The sequence below is a fragment of the Scophthalmus maximus genome, chromosome 4 (genome assembly GCF_022379125.1).
Source record: "Scophthalmus maximus strain ysfricsl-2021 chromosome 4, ASM2237912v1, whole genome shotgun sequence".
NCBI classification, from domain to species: domain Eukaryota; kingdom Metazoa; phylum Chordata; class Actinopteri; order Pleuronectiformes; family Scophthalmidae; genus Scophthalmus; species Scophthalmus maximus.
Window position 1 is genome coordinate 10098407 of NC_061518.1, and position 20108 is coordinate 10118514.

The following is a 20108-nucleotide window of genomic DNA, read 5'->3' on the forward strand; positions in this document are numbered from 1 at the left end:
TTTACTTAAATTAATAACTTAGTTTATATTCTAACTTGGTTTGTGTTTTCAGGGTGATGAAAACAAATCGGTGAGAGATCGCTTCAACGCTCGTCAGTTCATTTCCTGGATTCAGGATGTGGATGATAAATACGACCGCATGAAGGTAAGAAACGCTATTGTTTAAATGAAAGTGCTGTGATTTCTTCAGTTGAAGGCACTGATACCGTAATCATTGTATGTACCAAGTGCGATTATGCTTTTGCTTGTTCCCTCCCCCAGACGTGTTTGTTGATGCGGCAGCAGCATGAGGCAGCAGCCCTCAACGCAGTGCAGAGGATGGAGTGGCAGTTGAAGGTCCAAGAGCTGGACCCAGCAGTGCACAAATCCCTCTGTGTCAACGAAGTGCCGTCCTTTTACGTGCCAATGGTCGATGTCAATGACGACTTTGTCCTGCTGCCTGCATGACACACCTGTGCTCAGAGAGAGAGCGCAAACTTTGTCTGAATCACTTCTTCTCAAAGAGACTTCGTTGAACAGAACGAATGGAAAGGGCTAGCAAGTTTGACAGAGGACTTTAGATAAGAAGAAAAAAATATATTCTATAGAAAAAGTAAAAATGAAAAAACTTGCTCTCGGTTCCCTTCCGTGAAGAAGGAAACATGTTTTTACTGGGGAAAAAGAAAATACACAACTTGCACTTTCATCCTCAAAGTTTTTACGCTTTCGTTTGATCAGAGCGCGACGAGCAGAAACAGTTTCTGCTTTGAGGCTCTGACGTCAGGACACAACTCCTCAGTGTTCAGTGACGGTGACACCGGGGACAGAGATGTATTTTCTTTATTCGTTTTTGGTCCCTGCTTCGGTTGACCCGCCACCACCACCACTGGGAGGAGGTATCCGATAAAGAGTTATCTCAACAGTGTGGTGCCTGTCCTGAAGGAGGACTGAGGTGAAGCCTCCCCTGTTGATCCAGGGCTCCTGGTGGGCCGGGAGAACCAGACCGAGTCGGCGCTGGTCTGTCAACAGGGCTGTGGTGCGTCACGTGGATCTTCAATGTATCTACCCCAAGACAGCTGGGATGAACAGACCTGGAGTCTAGAACCAGCCGCAGTTGGTTTTTGGGGCTATGAGATAGTACACCCAGAGGACGCTTTTTCGGTTGACTGCACCGGGCCCGGTTATGCTGCAGTGCAACGGAGCCTGCAGCAGGTCGGAGGGTGAGCAATGTGTGTGTGTGTGTGTGTGTGTGTGCACGTCAGGGCCCAGTGTCCGAGGGGAAGAGACTGACTCCGCAGCCTCTCAGCCGGGCCAAACGGAAGAGGACAGGCACGGGTCGCTGAGGACAGACCGGAGTGTTCCTCGGCCGCCCCTGTTGGCTCCGACACAAATTCATCAGACCGCCATGGACTGCAAAAACACCACAGGACGACCAGAAGAAACAAACACAACGAATGTTGAGACTCAAAGAGACTATTGAGAAATTGTGGTTAAGTGGGAGAGAAATATTGTTTTTGTCTATTTCTTTACTTGGGCATTTCATTGTTTCTGAGGAAGCGACTTGAAACACTACAGAGCCAATATTAGTTTAATGGAGAAAAAAAACAAAAGAAAACTTAAAAAAAGTTGTATTCCGTAAATTATGTACAGTTTTTATATTCGTTAACCAATGTATTCTTGCTGCCTTCTAGATAATTTATTTTGCCACACATTACTGCACAGTTGTAAATAACCTATGTACTGTAATATCACTCAGTTAAGTGTAAAGAAAAAAAACATAAAAGAAATAAAAATTATCTTTTTATGTACAGTTCACTTTTGGGCAGCACTTTCCCCCCCTTCATATCCATGGGCCAAAATGTGTACGCGATTCTGTCAGTATTTGAAAGACTCCAGTGCACAGTTGTATGATCCCATCTCTAGATTCAGTCCGGGCTCAGGTGAGGCTTCTCACCTGGACGTGGATCACCACCAAACAAACAAATAGCTGAAAAGAGAACACTCGGATTTAACCGGCCTCCCACAGGCCGACCACCACATAGTCCCTCGGATGTAGCAGAATAACTGTTGAGGATTTATTTAAAGAATAGACAAAGGATTATTATTCATTGCTTTACTACACAATTATATCTGAAAATTTTCGAAAACCAAGAAAATGCCTTTTTCAGTGAAAAAAAAAATGTACTCATTGTTGGGCAAAGTCACACAGATGAAAGTCAAGAGCGATGCCGTCATGTCGATGTAGTATGGTTTCGTTTTTCTTGTTTTTACTTTTTGCAAAAATGTGACAGAAATCCTTTCTGATGATCACACAACATTGTCTGATACCAACGAGACACAGGTCTTTCAGCATTTCATAACAAGTTCTGTTCTCCGCGCTCGTCTGCTTCCCAGCACGGAACCGACTCAAAGGTCGTAAAGGCCTCTGAACGGTTTCATTCCACCTTGACCGCCGTGTTCAGTCCAGGTCCGTCTGCCCCCTGGTCCAATATGGGAGAGCAGCTTATTTTCTTTGGTGCTGTTCCCAACTTTACTCACCAGATGGCGCCAGAAAATCCAATAACCTAATTTGTCTTTGCATGAGACTTGTGGCCTTTTCACTTGGGTGTTTTTAAATATATTTAAATTTTATTACAACCCATAGGGAGTTTAATCCTCTTATTTTTCATAGTCCGGCTCATAAATGAACAGCAAAATTGGCAGTCAGATTAGTTTGTTTTTTATCAGTCATTAATCTACAAGGGGTTTGGCTTGTGTTGTCAGGGATTTTAAACGTTAGGTTACTTCCTCATATTGCTCTGATGTGTTGGGGGCATTTTGCCATGATATTGTTCTTGTGTCAGGCCCAAGTACACTGTTAAAGAGACTTAAATCTTCTCAGAATCAACCAAAAAAAAAAAGAAAAGTGAACAGACATTAACACAAACAGCGGAGGGGAAATAAATAGCGTAATGCTGAATAGACCTTTAATTTGTTTGGGTTATTTTTTTTTCTTTTCTTACTGCCCTCAGTTCAAAATCCGATTGAAAAGTTCATTTGTGATTACTTGTGTTGATCTTTCAGTTGGTCTTGGTTTTGAAAAGCTTTCCTGACCTACCACATGGGCTGCCTGCCCGTCCGTGTGTGAGAGCTGCTCATGTATCCTGATTATTAAGTTATTTACACACTGTCAGTCAGCAGAGCTGTGTTGGGTATGTCTAGTCAGGTGCAATGGTTTATCTATTACACTGTGCAAAGATGGCTAGAGTCATAGTCCTGGATTTTTAAATTTATTTTAATAACATATCGTGGTTGGTATACATCTACACACACACACACACATTTGGATTCACATAGCCAGAATTTTTTGCTTCAAAGCCGTGTTTGTCTCTCGATTTTTGTTTCCAGTTAGTTGGTTTCTTCCAGTTCTTTGGGACGAGGGTGATGGGTGTCTTTTGTTCACAGAATCCTCGTGTGTTGTTTAGCTTGGTGTATGTAGTTTTCAGTGTTGTTGTGTTTCAACTTTTGTTTTGTTTTTTTCCTTTCCTAACTAAGGCATAAACACCAGTGGCATGTCAATCACGTTGCTTATCAAGCAGAATGTATACCGTTACTATGCCCTGACCGACGACAACACCCTCTCACTATTGTTTACAAGACATCGAGTGCGTTTCCTTTTCCCGCGTCACCTTTTTGTTTTATTTCTAACAGTCGAAGCCCCGCCTTTGTTTTTTACTCCTGTAATCAGTCATTGATTTGAACCACAAAGGCTTGAAATAGTGATGGTTGACATTGCTGACTTCTCCCCTGGTCTGCAGTGAACTGCGCAGAGCAATAGAGTAAACACATCCGACCGCGCTGATTCTCTAGTGTGAATATTCAACTTAAAAACACAAATACTGGATAATTTGAAAACAGACAGAAACACACATCAGTCCTCAGATGCACAGTAGAGCACTTGGCCATGGTGATACAGATGCTAGCCTGACACCACCTCAGTCAGCAACATATTACCTCTACTCTCCTTACATTCACTCATAATGTTTATTTTAGATTTGTTGTTTGTTGTTTTTTATTCTTACTGGATATAAATATACATAATTGCTATTTTTTCATTATATAGAATCACGATTTCAAGCCTTTTTTTCTAGTTTTCTTTTCTTTTTTTGTTTTGTTTTAAATTTTTAATTAAAACCCAGACTGTAGCTGTTTCTTTTTTCCTTTTTTTTTGTTTTCTTGAATGGAAAATGACAAATAAAAAGCATGGAGAACTACTCTTTTAATGGTGAGAAATAACCTATTTATTATCTTTTTGTTTTTTTTCTGACACCTGTGGTATGTTTTGAGTTGAAGTTGGTCTCCGCTGTGTAAATTTTCCTCCTTGTGATGCGTGAAAGAGACATACGTGTACATAGCTCTGTAAATAAAACCTCCCAGGACGTTTTGCACCCTCCTCTTTGTACTAGTCTGAAAAATTGCGTAGAATGTGGGGTTCTAACAGCAACGGGCTGCGTTCGCTCGCTGCAGGTGATTATGATGTAACAATGTAACATTTTTTTATTTGTACAATGTAGTTTATTTGTGTACATATTGTTGGAGCAGCTAAGGGGCAGGGGAGGGGGTGTATGGGGGGGAGGGGGGGGTTTTGTCGATGCTATCGTCAGTGCTGTAACAGAAATCCAGTACTTTCACCTCTAGCTGTTGTTGATTTTCCTGCAGAAAAAATTTAAATAAAAATTGAGACAAAAAAAGACAAAAAAATCAAAACGCGAGAACCTGAAAATGAGGATGGATGGCAAAAAGACTAAAACTGAAAAGTAAAAATTCTAAATTGTTATTTTCTACAGTTGCATGTACAGAGAGCGCGAGAACTGCTGTTGTTCCTCAGAGATTATGTTCGTTAATAAAATTTTGAAATATTACCTGCTGCCCTCTGCTTCTTGTTTATGACGTGATGTAAAAGCTGATGTGTTTGAAACCGCCTCTTTTATTTCTGACACTCAACAATACATCCACTAGTAATTATTATTTTTTTTTAATCAACACATTTGAGAATGTACATTTAAAGAAAATATATACTTTAAATTAATAACATTGAGCTCAATATAGTGTCCAGACGAATGATTATGGTTTTCTTGTTTGGTCCAGGAAAGGAGTTTCTATTGAGAGCAGGATGAGGGAGACATGTCTTGTGTCAGGAAGCTGAAGATGTTTCAGTCTGAATGTTTGAAATTCCTTCTCTCAAAACTGCCACATTGGTGTGGTGTTCCTCCAGCCTGGAGGAGCTCACTTGTCTCTGGCCGAAATCAGAATCATATTTATATCATAATCGCCTATCAAGTAGCAGAAACAGCATGGAGTTATCACCAAACACTTAAAACAAATAACCTTTTACCTTAATATCTTTCTTGCTGTTGTGGAGTCACCTATAATATTGCAAACATATTTACGGATTTGACCGAAACAGCTGTTTGGTCTGGTGTGGCCTCTCACAAAAACCCAACTTGCCGACTGTGAACACGAGAGTTTCCCCCTCAGTGTAATTTGAGATTTTATGTTTAGCATCCGAGTCTGATGACACAAGTACAAGTCATCGGCTGCTCAGCTGCAGATCACGCACACATAAATCCTCACGGCACCGACTCCACGATTCCCAACTGGTCGAGTGACACTTCACAGAAACCAAACTCCAGAGACCCCCGAGCTCGTTTCCTCGTCACTGAGAAATGCATCATGACACCATTTTTTTTTTAAAAACATGACAAATCCAATTTCGCAAATGCCCCAAATGAGCCAAGTAGATTTGTTTTTTCCTTTTTTTTCTTTTTATTAATGTAAGATGAGCATATATCAAGTTTTTTTTATATGTAAATTAAAAGATGATCAAATGCTTTTCTTTTGATAACAACCTAAATATTCATAGTATCGTGATAATTAACATCAAAATCTATGAAAGACTGTAGGCAGATATTTAAAGGTGCGATTCAAACTCGTCAATCCTGATGATTTCACAGAAAGTGTGAAGGGATGAAGTTTGACTTACCTGGATATTAAGGGGACGGGGAGATGATGACAGGGGAGCTGTTGAATTGCATGATGGGAAATGTAGTGTTTTTTGTACTTGGACCCCGACTAGGAACAATGACACCTCAGTCTGCAGCTGCTGTAGTTTTGACAATTTATTTCTGTATTTATTATTTGTTTATTCATTTATTCTGTCACAACAACGACAGCTGTGATCGACTATGTTTTTATTACTGAATTTTATTAATTATTAATTAATCATTAATTAATCCCTCTTCCTCCCAACTCCTCCTCCTCCTCCTCCTCCTCTTCCTCCTCCCTCCTCCTCCTTCTCCTCCCCAGTCCCCATGCTTCACCTGCAGCCTCCTCCTCCCCCTCTTCCTCCTCCCTCCTTCTCTTCTTCCTCCTCCTCTTCCTCCCTCCCATTCCTCCTCCTCCTCCCACCTCCTCCCTCCTACTCCTCTTCCTCCCTCTTCCTCCCACCTCCTCCTCCTCCTCTTCTTCCTCCTCCCTCCTCCTCCTTCTCCTCCCCAGTCCCCATGCTTCACCTGCAGCCTCCTCCTCCCCCTCTTCCTCCCCCCTCCTCCTCTTCTTCTCTTCTTCCTCCCTCCTTTTCCTCCTCCTCCCCCCACCTCCTCTTCCTCCTCTTCTTCCTCCTCCCTCCTCCTCCCTCCTCCTCTTCCTCCCCAGTCCCCATGCTTCACCTGCAGCCTCCTCGGCCGCCGCACGGTGCGCGCACTCACTGCGCAATGGCCGCGGAGACGCACGTTCCCACGGGCGCTCGTCTCCAGATGGATTACGAGGCGAAGATCTTCGCCCACACCGGCGGCTACGGACGCTACAACCGGATCGTGGTCGTGTTCAGCTGGTTCCCCAACTTCGCGGTCATGCTCAATCTGTTCAGCGACGTGTTCTACACGCTGATCCCGGACTCGTACCACTGCATACCCGACCCGCAGCTGCTGCCCTCCGCCTTCCTGCCCAGCAACTTCTCCCGGCAGGGATACTTGAACCTCACCATCCCCTGGCTGGAGGGCGCCGGGCTCAGCCACTGTGAGCTCTTCAAGTACCCGCCCAACACCTCGGACTTGTCCCACAACGAGCCCAGGGAGCGGGTGTCCTGCACCAGAGGGTGGGAGTACGTCCACTCCGCGGGGCTGCAGAGCAACTTTGTCACCGAGGTAAGAGGCTGTTTCCCTGCAGGTCTGCAGGTCATCACTCCTGCAGGTCATCACTCCTGCAGGTCGTCACTCCTGCAGGTCATCAGGCCATCAGGTCATCACTCCTGCAGGTCATCAGGTCATCACTCCTGAAGGTCGTCAGGTCATCACTCCTGCAGGTCATCAGGTCTGCAGGTCATCACTCCTGCAGGTCATCACTCCTGCAGGTCATCACTCGGGTCTGTGTGGGGGCCTGGAGTCTTGTAAGAGGTATTGAGAGTGCATGAGAAAGTTCATTTGTCCGAAGCAACACATGTCTCTGGATCCAGTTGGACTTCAGGTGGCTCCAGCATTTGACTGGTTCTGAGTCACAGAGGAACAATTCCTCCGTTGCCACCTTGACAGTTGGTGAAATGTTCTGGCCCCGCTCCGAGATGGAGGTGCAGCTGAGTAACGCAGGGTTCATCTCTGAAGATGGCTGTTCGCAGCTTTCAGTCAATATTTGCTCAAGTTGAACTGCTCCAACGGCGCCGGCTGTTTTCACTCTCACTTATCTGAGGTCGTGCTGCTTTTACAGGTAACGACGCTGCCGAGCAAGTGGACACTTTTCTCTCAGACCAGTTACAGAATTATCAGTATTGATATTCCTCTGTCTGCATTGACCTTTCCAACTGAAGGACGGACTCTGAGGCGATCACTTGAGCTTTGCTCTCAGGATCTCTTCTGACTTGGTTTTCCGTGGATCCTCTGTGACTGTCTCATCACCAGCGGCCGGACATGTGTTGTGCAACACGTGTAAATAAGCAGCAGGAACGTTTTCGGTCGGTTGTTTCATTGGTCTCGTGCCACTAAATGAACCGGCCCAGTCTGCAAACATGGATAACAGGTCATAACATCAATATTTTCTCAATGTTTCCTCAAACGTGCGCCCCACATCTGTTTGGTAACGCACATTATAAACAGCAGCGCAGCCAGAGTGGGAGCCGGCCAACGGGACAAAGTCATTATGGGTATTTGCCCCTGGGCTTCTCCGCAGATGATTGTCTGTGTATTGTGGCCTCGAGGAGAACCTCTTCCTCCTTTCCCCCCTCGTGACAAACTGTGGCGCTGGGAAGTCTGAGGCCTCCGTGTTCCTTCCTGAGTGATGTCCTTCACCGACAGCAGCTTCCCCTGACCACGACGTCACCGGGACATAGGGAAACTTCACGAAAGGAAAAGTGGAACAAGCAGCAATAGTGCTCATCAGCTGGAAATACACAGGCCGGGCAAATCAACCCTTTTATAGTCTTCTTTACGTAGGTTGTTTTTCTTCATTAGCTTGACATTTGTTGTCATGAACTTCGGACCAACATGCAATTATTAAAGTGGAGCAGTGTGAGAGCAGTGCACCAGCAACTCCTTGTACCTGGAGCCTCCACAATATTCATTCATTCATTCATGAAGCATCATGAGGACCTAAAGATTGGTCTTGTTTTAGAAGAGGAACACTGTGGGGATGAAGTTTAAACACCTTCATGAGAGGTTCACGAAACAGTGTTGCTACTTTATTATTTTTTTCTTTCTTCACCACGCAGCTGGAAGTTGGTGAAATTGTGCCAAAAATCTGTGCCAGCAGTTCATGTCTCCTTCAGGAGCCTAATTTCCCGTCGTGTTGCCTTCAAATCCCCCCTTTTTTCAAAACTGGTAATCGTCAGACCTCATCCAAAGTTGATGGTTGATAATTGTGGAACCATTTTGTGTTTGCGACTTACAGTGCATGGCGATCGCTGTCTGAATTATGTGACAAGAAAAAGGCTCAAATGTGCCGAGCGATGGGAGAACGCACGACTGTAACAAGCAGTGACTGTAACAAGTAGAGCCTCGACCAGCTTGTCATGTTCAGTGTGTGTTGACAGGCGTTGAAGAAGTTCAGTTGGAGGCTGCAGTGTGTGTCACTGAACTGGTGAACTGTTCTGTATCCTCACCTTTTATTTGATATCCACCCCACTTGTTTCAACGAGGGTGGAGGTCGAGGTCGGGGGGCAGTGGAGAAGAATGTTCTTCCTGGCAGCGACTGGTACTAACCAGGTGTAGAGCTGCAGGCAGTGACAGGCTCTACTTTGAGCTCGACTTTGTTCTAATGTAATAACAGTCAGCAGACTTTTAAACTCGATTAGAGAAGACATGATCTACATTCCTGCTTCCTCACAGAAATGTCTCTGTGTCCGTGACTTGACTGGTGGCCTCTCTGCCATCCGTCTAGTCAAATTACAGTGAGAGCAGCACGTCTCTGACGCGACGCACCCAGATCTGGATCTAGATCCCTCCCACAATTCAGTCCCCTGTTACCATGGCGGAGACCCGTCTCTAGCGGCTTTCACACATGCAATGAAGTGCGGACGATTTTCCGTAATTCTTTTTCCAGGAGGGGCTGTGCGTGAGAAACGCAAATGTCCTCAGATGTTCTTCCAGACGTTTTTCTTGAAAAACTTGTTCTCCGCAACATTTTTCAGCTCCTGGAGGATCCAGAGGATTTCTGATATCTCTTATAAGTCTGTGCAATATACCGCCATGTTGTCCAAAAACAAGCGATGCGCTCCTCTGTTATTATGTATACGGAGAGTGTTGTAAATTTGGAGTTGATCGATTCCACACACACACACAGATTCATTCTGCCAAACCACAGCTGAAAATAGTCCTCACCAAATGCACTATTTACTTCTGATTGAGGAACGTTTGCTGGAAGCAAAATGTCCCCGGACATTTCAGGTAATATTCACTGAACCTTTGTTAAGAATAAAACTCTATATTTAGGACCTGTTTTAAAGATGCCAGTTGGTACAACATGTCAAACGATTGATGCCCACTAATCACGTGGAAGGTTTTTAATTTAAAGCCAGGAAAGGTTCGGGGGGGGGGGCTTTCTTTTGGAGCCTAGAACTTTTTTGTCCAAGTGAATATTGTGTTTTTTCTGAGAGAATGTGTCACTGCACGTCTCTGTCTTCCTCTGCAGTGGGACCTGGTTTGCAGTGACTACTGGAAAATCCCTCTGCAGCACATCTGCTTCATGACAGGATGGATTCTGGGATACATCCTCCTCGGTACTTTATGCGACTGGTAAGATATGATTCGTTTTTTTTTCATGGAACACCAAGGTAATAAAGAAGAAATAAATTAAACCTGAATCTTCTTTAAAAATCAATTTTATCATACCCTGCGTGACGGGGTAGCTGCAAGCAGGGTATTTATTTCGCCCCTGTGTGTCTGTGTATAAAATGATTCGAGAGCGCATGGAGGGATTTTCCCAAATGTTACTTGGGAGAATATCTCCTGATGATAAACTTTGGAAGCTGATTGGTCAAAAGTCAATATCAAGGTCAATAAAAATAGGGTCCACACTTTTTTTCTCTGCAAACGATTGCTTTAGAGAGTAAATCTAAATCTTGTATTGATCATTAAATATGACATCATATGCTAAGTGTCATCATAATAGATCAGAGAATGATGTAATGCATTGTTCAAAAATATATTTCCGAGGAATCTCTGTATCCTATTGGACGATAGACTATAAATCAAGAGTAATTTATGATCATATGATTGGATGATGTCATCATGATGTCACTATAAAGTCAGAAAATGGCTTTATATGGTGCAGTTGTATTACCTTCGCAACCAATAAGAGACACAATCTATAGCTTTATTTAGATCAACCAATCATTCATCATCGTACGGTATAAATGACGTCATCAGGACAGTAAAAAAACGTTAGCATTGCCTGATTGGGGTCCACACAGCACTTGTGCAGGGTCAACATCCCCCCTCTGATGCTTTTTCATTTTCATAATTAAGTTGCTGTAACTAAAAGGTGCAAACTGTCTGAATCTGGCGGCAGTGGTTGAACTTGCTGTTTTAACAGACAAGGGACGTGGAATTAGTTGAAAAGTGAGAAGGTGTGAGGACAACACCACTGTTATAAAAAGTGAGGAAAATACAATTGTGAAATAAAAACTAAATGAACACATTGGGCCTTCATAATGTCACTTGTGTGTTTTTCAGGTTGGGCCGTCGGTGGGGATTCCTCCTCTCCATCAGTCTGTCCTGTCTGTTAGGTGTCGCCGTGTGTTTGTCCAGCAGTGCTGTGGTGTTCCTGCTGCTGCGTCTCTCGCAGGGCGCCATGCTCGCCGGGGTGCTTTTGTCCTCGTACATCGCCAGTGAGTATCCTGCACACACATTCAGCTTCCTTCTGGCTTACTGCGTAATCGACTTTTCTCCGGGGATTTGAAAAAAAAGAACAACCTCCAAACTCAGCGACTCACTCCTTTGTTTACTGAAGAGAGCACTTTTGGGATTCCTGCGCTTCGATCTGTGTCAGTCACTGGCACCGGGTTTATGCAAGATTAGAGACACATAAACACTTCTGTACATCCAGAATTCAAGATATGCTGCTGCTAATGTCAACGTTTCATTCGTGGAATAGTCCTTTAACCTCAATAATCAAACCCATTGCTCTTTGGTGATTAAACAGTTTTTGCTGCAGCCATTGAGTGGCTGGGACAAAGATGGTAAAGCTATGTAAACGTTACATCACGCTCATGTTTTAATTTGTGCACATGTGATTCCCAGTGTAAAATATATTGCGACCACGTGTAGGTTTATATAGTTTGAGTTCACCAGAATGGCACCAACTACACATCCAGTGGTAACGTCCAGCAGAATTTGATGAAAACACTGAAGCAAAGGGCCCAACGACAAACCGTTGGTGGTGAGTTATCTAATCAGTCAAAGATAAGAAAAGTCCCACTGTGCACTTACAGGAGCAAGTTAGAAATTCTGCCTTTCTTTGTTTTAGAAATCTTATCTTTACTCCAGGAAACATAATTGAAGTCAGACTTGGCACATTTTTTTTATTTCTGATGTCTGAAAGAAGAATAAAAACTGGAAGAATGTTTCATGTATTTTGATACAATGGTTTACTGGCGACAGCTAAAAAGTTTTTTGCCTTTGATAGTAGTTTTATCAGCAGAAGCATGATGTGTGGAGAGGACGTAAATAAACATCAGGACATAATATTGGGGAGGTAATCACTTCCCATCTCTTCTTCATGTGATGTCTCTGTTGTTGTTTTTTATTCTGACCTCATAAAAAAGTTGAACACGTTATCTGCTCGGCGTCAATCCCCCAGTCTCTGAAAGCAAAGGAAACAATTTGATTACTTTGATCCGATCTGCGTGTCCCACGAATGGCCAGTTTTATTATATTATGGTTCCACAAAACATGCAGTGGACGCACAGAAGTAATTAAGTTGTTGAGTGAAAATCCCATAACTTCCCCACAGCTGATTTGACCTAATTTGGCATCCCACAACTGTGTTGGGGCTATGAGTAATAGGAAGTATACTTCAGTTTCAAAATGGCTAATGAGCAACTGCTATGACTTGCAGCATGACGCCTGTGAATGCAACTATTCAAATGTCTCTTTTAGTTTTAGTGTTTGTGACCCCGTCCTACCCACGTTATGAGGATATGTAACCGCCTCCTCTCACGGGAGAAATATTTTTAATTGCATTTAACTAACACTCCAACCTCCAGCCAAAGATTTGACCACTGAGGCATTCGAAGACTCAATTGTCAGACACAAACATCTGTATTTCTGTCCCAGTGGACACTGATCATAAGATTTAGTTTTTCTTTTTCGTTCAAAATTAGACCTTTAAGAAGCAGTTTTCTTTTTTTAATCCCCGGTCACACTGTGGTTAAGTGGCAGAATTAAGTTTTTTTTTTTTAACAACCACAGAGTTTGTTGAGTTATTGTTCCACAAAGCAGTTCACAAGGAAACGGAGGAGCTTCTTACGGTTGAGAAAAATGAAAAACAACAATTTAACAAACTGTGGGGGGTTGTGAACAGCTTGGAATATTTCAGAAATCAAAATTATCAAGTCCTTATAAAGTAATTTTGGTGTGTGTGTTGACAAATAATATTTTACTGTACACAAATAGCAGGAAGGATGGAATTGGGACGCCCTGTAGTGCTCCACTCCTTTTTGTTTGTGTTATAAACCGGTTGACCACTGCCGCAGGCTACATGTTTGAGTTGCTCCCCCGAAATGACAGACACAGTCTTGGATTACTGCTTTGCACAGGTGTGTGTCTGTGACTGTGTGTAGCAGAGTTGTGTTGGAATTTCAGCAGATGACTAACCGAGGTGTCGAGTGTGTTGTGCCGGGCTCTGACTGGCAGCAGGCAGCTGGTCGGGCTTGGTCTTTGCTTGTGCCCATCAGCTGTCCTCTTTCAGGGGCTTCCTCTCCGGTGACCAATCCCTAACTCCGTGCCATGGTCCCGTATGGCTCCGTCTGTGACGAGATGTCTCCGGCTGGCTGAAGGAAACATAGCGTACCCCTTCCCGCCTGTTTGTTTCATTTCTGTAAACCAGAGCGAAGCAGCATGGGAATGTAGTCGCGTGAGCGTCGTAGAGAAAGAACACATTCCTGCGTGGGAGGTGGTGGCGATACTGCGTAATGGAGCCCCCCATTGAAAAACACACACTTTGAACATACGAACGTACTCCTACATTCCTGCGGGGTCAGGGTCAGACTGAGTCCAGGCTTTTTTGATTTAGGTGAGGCTGCTTGAGCTGAGGGGGATGAGGGCCTGAGAGAGGAAAAAATGTTCTCAGTGATGTCCTGCCAGCGCTGCTCCTCCACAGAGAGGGGACAACAATAGCAGGACAGAACCGAAGGCGAGGAAGTGAGCAGGAAGTACGCTACTCGTTTTCCATCTCCAACCGGGAGGAGCTGGAACACGGAGACACAGCTGTGGAGGGAAGGAGGTCAGAGTTCAGGGGAAACTGGACACACTCCCAAACAAGTTTGTGTCAGTCGAGAGTACGTTATCTCCTCGCCTGCTGAACCTTGCGCCCGTCAATTAGACTCCGCGCTATAGGAGATTTGATTTCCCTGTTTTTGCATGACCAAGTTTTTGCAAGAGGGTCCAACTGTGGCCCCCACACCTGGAGACTGCAGATCTGTGAGACGATGGGGTGAGAGTAGATTCTCATCGGTGAGTTGCGCAGTTTGCCCACAGATTCATAAAAAACACATGAGGAACTAGTTTTACCATCAATTTAACTCTGAATGAGAAGGTAACAGTATATTTTATTTAAAACTACAATAGGTGAAGTAAAATCCAAAAGAAAGCTGCACAAAGTGTGAAAAGTCCAGGTTTTACTGTCAATACACCTTCAATCTTTTATGAAGACATTTGTCACTAACAATAACATTTTAACATTACATATTAGTAAAAGCTAATGTGCTGTTATAGGTTACTTTGTTTTCTAATCTATAATTGCAGTGATATTAACCAAAACCATGCGGACATGAAATTTGACTTCTCCAATAGATAAAACGTACTTTAACAGCCAGTAGCCTGATGTACTGTATGTAGGGCTTTACTGTATGTCCTGACAGGAAATGGTTTGGTTTTGGACAAAGTAATAGAGTTTTTCTATTTCTCTTTTATTATTTCAGTTTTAATGTTGTCTCCTCGCCCTCTCTCTGTTCCCGTCGCTCCCTCAGGGCTGGAGCTGTGCGATCCTCCGCACCGCCTCATGGTTGCCATGGTCAGCGGCTTCTTCGCCGTGTTCGCCGAGCTGCTGTTGCCGGGTGTCGCCGTCCTGTGCCGTGATTGGCCCATTCTCCAGTCTGTGGTCACGCTGCCTCTGCTCCTGCTGCTTCCCTATTGGTGGTGAGTCGGGCCGCGGTGTTGACACACCAAATACACACCGCACCATGTGCGTATTTGGCGAAGCATTAGGGGCCGTTTATTATTTCACAGCGGTGCTCGGTACCAGTCTCACATTGCGATATCTATTGTTTGACGTGTCTGCAGTCTGTGCTGCAGCCACACCTGAATTCACATGGAAACACGGGCTTAGATAAACAGGAGCCTCAGAATGACTTTAACTATGTATGCAGTAGGTGATAACAGACCAAGAAAGGAAATTAATAATTTGCAGTTATCAGACACAGACACTTATTTCAGTTTTCATCTAGTATCACACATGAGCACGTAAGAACCTTGGTCCTCAATAATGTGTCTTCTCTACTCTTTGGTTTGCATGAGGAACTCATGACGCATGAACACAGGCGATGCTGATGATCAAATAATGTTGAAGAAATTGTACCGACGCCTATTTTTAAACACGTGCGTGTGTGCACCTTCTCACCCCGTGTGTCGACGTGACAGACGGCAGTTTGAACTCTGTATCTCTCTGAGACGTGATAACAGGAGTTGTTTTCCTCAGCTGTGCGTCGGTGTTTCCCGAGTCTCCTCGCTGGCTGCTGGCCACGGCTCAGATCCCTCGGGCGAAGAGGAGCCTCCAGGAATTCTCCACCAGGAACGGCGTTTGTCTGCGAGATGAAATCTACCCCGGTGAAACCCTGCTGTCAGGTGCCTCCACTCACAACCCTGGCACAGAGTTCATCAGACCACCCAGCCCCACACGGACCTGTTGGATTTAAATTTAACCATCAAAATATTTTGGAAAATTATTTCACCGATGTTTCTCATTGTTGCTGCAAAGAAAAACAAACTGCCCAAATATTTTTTTCATAGACACAAAAGAAACTTTTTCTCTTGTTAGATTTTTCTCCAACGTTGAAAACTCAGAAGCAAGATAAGCTGTCAATCAAAAAATAGTCAAAAGTCCCTGCATGTAGTACTTTTCATGTTAAAAGTACCGTTGCCAAAGTTACGTGACATGAAGGCATGCTGTGTATGAGGTTAACAGCAAGGAGTCAGCTCTCATGAATTCTATATTGTACAGTGCGAGAAAAAAATGGGTTACGTCGATTTTAGTTTTTCAGTTCATCTTTAGCTCATTTTATTTTGATTGCAGCATCTTACACAGTACACTCACATTTTAACATGTCAGAGATGGGAGGATGATGTGTTTTTAATAATGTGGAGTATTAGTGTATATGTTTAAATGTTTTAATCCATATATTGTATAAGGAAGAATCTGGTTTCAACCACCCTACATTTATAGTAATGTGTTCATTAACAAATGTATTTCCTATCAAAACCTGCGGTAGTTACATGTTGGAGGACGACCGCTGCATCCTAAGGGATTGGTGGAATTCTTTTCAAGTGTTTCTAATCGTCCTTTTTCTGTTTCTAGAACTAGATTCAGCGTACGGAGAAGACTGTAGACCGAATTACCATTCAGTTCTGGAGCTGCGTGAGACTCGCGTTATCTGGAAGAACTGCCTCATCCTCAGCTTCACTCTGTGAGTGTTTCCATGTTTCCATGGGAATCGAGATGAAATCTTTGTTGCCTCACTGATTACTTAAGTCAAATATCCACTCGATGCGAAGGGAGGAAGGAGGTGGAGAGAGAGACTAAAAAATGATTTTATTTCCTTACAACCTGCAAATACAGCATCTTGTTTCTGGGGGTTTCATAGATGATTACGACCCGACTCTTCCTTCTCTCCCTGCCAGGTTCATTGGAACGGGCATCCAGTACTGTTTCACCAGAAACCTGCACGGTTATTCCACCAACTTCTACTTCAGCTACTTTCTCAGGGTGTTTACCGGCGCGCTCGCCTGCATCTTCATCTGTTTGACCGTCAATCACTTTGGACGGCGCGGTATTCTTCTGCTCTCGGCAATCATCACTGGACTGTCGTCGCTGCTGCTGCTGGCCCTCACTCAGTGTAAGTTACATGTCAAAATATCATTTGACTTTTACAAACCCTTTCCTTCACTTTTTGAGCCAAGTTCCCCCCCGTGGAGCAACAGACTCTCGTTTACCTTAAGATTTGTGCGTCAAAATGAATCTAAAGCCAAAAAACCAACGGGCCGTTACAGAACCCAGATCACCAAGGTGATGACTGTAATCATATTTTGGAAGTCTGATAAATATGGATTGAGATTTATTTTTGACAGGTGACATATAGTTTCCATTGTCCAACATGTTCATTGGAAAGGGTCAATGAAAACAGTAATGTGACAGATGTTTTTCCTGACACACAGCTGGTTACTGGCATCACAACTCAACACATCTCTTGTCGTCTAAAATTAAGTTGTTTTTTTTAATTAGTCAAGAATTGAAGACTCCGTAACAAGAGGTTATTAGTAACTGTTCATGAATACTAATTTTTTGATCATGAAATGGGACAGATTATTTTTGCAGCCTTGGAAATTAAGAAAATTCTGAAAAGTTTCTCATTCTTCACTCGACGTGCAAATAATCCATCCCCCCCCCGTAGCAATCAACAACACTGCAGATTAACCTCTACTGTTAACGACCAGTCTGCAGGTAAACACAGTTGAATGGGTTCCGTGTCATCTGCTCTCCTCTCTGTGTGTCAGACCTGCGTGGAGGCCTGGTGTTGGTGCTCTCCGTCGTGGGCCTGCTGTTCTCCCAGGCTCTCGCCATGCTCAGCGTGTTCTTCGCCTGTGAGGTGATGCCAACCGTGGTTCGGTAAGAGTCAAAGGGATGAAGCCGTCAGTATATTCAGTACTGTGCCAAACCGGAGGACACTGAGTGTAAAAGATGTTTTGCACATTTGTTGTGTCGTGAATTCAGTTTTAATGTGTCATTTAAAATAATAGAATATGTAGTAAACTGAAAACCCCAGAATCAAATGCTGTAGACATTACGGTGCTGTGAGCAACTTTTCTCTTTAAATCGGCACCAGATCTCCTTTGTGCACTTCCCATCCCATGCAGTCCCAGACCTGGGCTGGTCTGGCTCCTCCCTGATGGTGTTGCACGATAATTAAGAAAGCTGCTTTCAGTCATGCACTTAGCTTAAGACAGTTTCCCGATCTTTTCTTGCCAGCCCCCTTATTTTCGGAAAATGTCCGAGTGAGCCCTTGTGAGAATACAGCAAGTTTCAGGGCACTTTACTCATGAAGTATTGCCCATGTAACTACATGAACTGATGTAGCTTATTTTGAATGTGAATTAGTCTGCTGCTAAAAATAATCTCCTACAAATGGACAAATTTACTGTTTTATGAAATTTGCCTTTTAGAAAAATGATGTGACCCATTTTCAAACATTTACATCACCTGTAGGAACATGAGCTTGGCTCCGAGTACTACTCACAGAACAGAGAAGTCGGAGAGCATGGAGATACAGAGAAATGCTCAACCCAGACACCATTGTTACACCTTGACAACTTTCTTTCTCTGTGCCGTCTCCATTAGAGGGGGCTGCCTCGGCCTGGTGCTGGCAGCGGGCTGTGTCGGCATGGCCGCCTCCTCCCTGATGGAGCTCCAGAATAACAGCGGCTATTTCCTCCACCATGTGATTTTCGCCTCCTTTGCCGTCCTCTCCGTTCTCTCCATAATGCTCCTACCTGAAAGCAAACGCAAGCCGCTGCCCGACTCAATGAAGGACGGCGAGAACCAGCGGCGACCGCCACTCTTTCTCTCCCGGCCCGACCGGGACAACCTGCCGTTGCTTCGCACCCCACCCTCTATGTCGGCGTACAACCCTGACAACTATTCCCGCCTGGTGTCTGCCACCAGGAAGATGCTGACTAAAGAGAATTTGCCTTATCGGATCTCTGTGCCGGCTCATTTCCCTCTGCTGCCGGGCAGTGAAACACAGGGACAGGACGACGAGACGCTGGGAGCGGCCGTAATTTGAGAAGCTCCTCATCCTCTGTACAAACTTGGATTAGTCCCTCGTCCTTCTTTGAGACATACCTCTGAAAGTCTACCATCCTCCTCTATTGAATCATTGTCTCGGTCACTCCTGGGCAAACTCAGCGGAACTGGCCACAGCTTGGATGCAGTGCACTTTAGAGTGATGGCTCCAAGTCTATCACCTGTCAGCAATATATCAATGTCTTATATTTTACACTTGAAGCTGTTTCTCTGCGATGGCGTTTTCTCATGTGGATTCAGTTGGTTTTTTTTTGTCATCCAAACCGACGTGAGGCCTAGAAAAGGTTCCCTCTGAACTGTGACTGTGCATGTTTAGACTGTGTCTGTGTTATATATTCCTTTTTTGTATTTTAAATGGTCACACTCCTCTGGTCAGGCCAGTTGACCTCACGCTGCTTGTTTGGAGCAATTCAAACCAAATGTTTTGACACCAGTTTCACCAGAGGAGCTCGCTCAACTGTGGGGCTGCCGGCGGTCATGTGAGCCGCAGCCCTTTGTCCATTTATTAGAAAACTCACGCACTTTCCATTAAGTCTATTCGTCTGATTCACCAGCAGTGTCTCAGTGCTGAGAGGAGCCCACGGACACACGGGACGGGTTCATGCCGTCGTCGTTGTGGAAGCCTTGTGTTATCCTTGTGAAGCACACAAGAGGGAGCTATATGATGCACTGGCCACTGGCACTGTTTTATTCCTCAGCTTATTAATGGTTAAACCACTAACAACCTCCGATGATCTGAATATTTCACTCAGAAGTGTCGATCCAAATGAGATTTCCTGTGTTGGAAAATTTAACACCAGATACAAACCACATCATTCAAAGGTGCTTTTTTTTTATAAAGTTTCCCTTTGAACACTGATGACTTTGCAACGTACGAACCACTGTAGCTAGACAAAAAAGTGAATCGCCTCTCAGTCTTGATCATGGATTGTGTATTTGTCATATTTTTTGAAATGTGACGCGCTGACACACTGTAATGTTTTCAATGCTTCGGAATTTTATAGAACCAACCTTAAATGAAGGGCATTAGATGTTTTCACAAGGACAGACTTAATCCTTTGAGTCTAAAAAAACGAAAAGAAAAAAAAAATGAAAATGAGGGCATTCACATGCTGAATGTCCTCATTTTCATTTTTTTTTTCTTTCAGTTACTTCATCACTGGCACTGAAAGGATGTTGAACTCTACAAGGTCAAGGTTTACTGTGTGTGTGTGTGTGTGTGTGTGTGTGTGTGTGTGTGTGTGTGTGTGTGTGTGTGTGTGTGTGTGTGTGTGTGTGTGTGTGTGTGTGTGTGTGTGTGTGTGTGTGTG

At 44.0% G+C, this 20108-nt stretch overlaps 2 protein-coding genes across 4 annotated transcripts in view; both read left to right on the forward strand.

Moving 5' to 3' along the window:
* The window catches only part of ankrd11 (ankyrin repeat domain 11), a 92335-nt gene extending 87455 nt beyond the window's left edge, over window positions 1–4880 (forward strand). For all 3 annotated transcript variants that reach the window (XM_035628390.2, XM_035628391.2, XM_035628389.2), the window contains exons 13-14: window positions 53–145; window positions 262–4880. In XM_035628390.2, the coding sequence (XP_035484283.1) occupies window positions 53–145; window positions 262–447 (279 nt within the window). In that variant the 3' untranslated portion in view covers window positions 448–4880. The remainder of the gene's footprint in view (window positions 1–52; window positions 146–261) is intronic.
* A 1772-nt stretch (window positions 4881–6652) lies between these two features.
* Window positions 6653–20027, forward strand: slc22a31 (solute carrier family 22 member 31). The gene is made up of 9 exons (XM_035628704.2): window positions 6653–7163; window positions 10135–10238; window positions 11178–11332; window positions 14693–14861; window positions 15421–15566; window positions 16297–16405; window positions 16620–16834; window positions 17493–17604; window positions 18334–20027. The coding sequence occupies exons 1-9, from the start codon at window positions 6678–6680 to the stop codon at window positions 18776–18778; spliced, it is 1941 nt and encodes a 646-aa protein (XP_035484597.1). The 5' UTR covers window positions 6653–6677; the 3' UTR covers window positions 18779–20027.
* Window positions 20028–20108: the final 81 nt, after the last annotated feature.

Excerpts from the sequence above, each read along its gene's own strand:
- slc22a31 (XM_035628704.2), top strand. The coding sequence starts at position 6,678 with ATGCTTCACCTGCAGCCTCCTCGGCCGCCGCACGGTGCGCGCACTCAC. Across the intron at positions 7,164-10,134 it reads AGAGCAACTTTGTCACCGAG|TGGGACCTGGTTTGCAGTGA; the intron begins GTAAGAGGCTGT and ends CTTCCTCTGCAG. Across the intron at positions 11,333-14,692 it reads TTTGTCCTCGTACATCGCCA|GGCTGGAGCTGTGCGATCCT; the intron begins GTGAGTATCCTG and ends TCGCTCCCTCAG.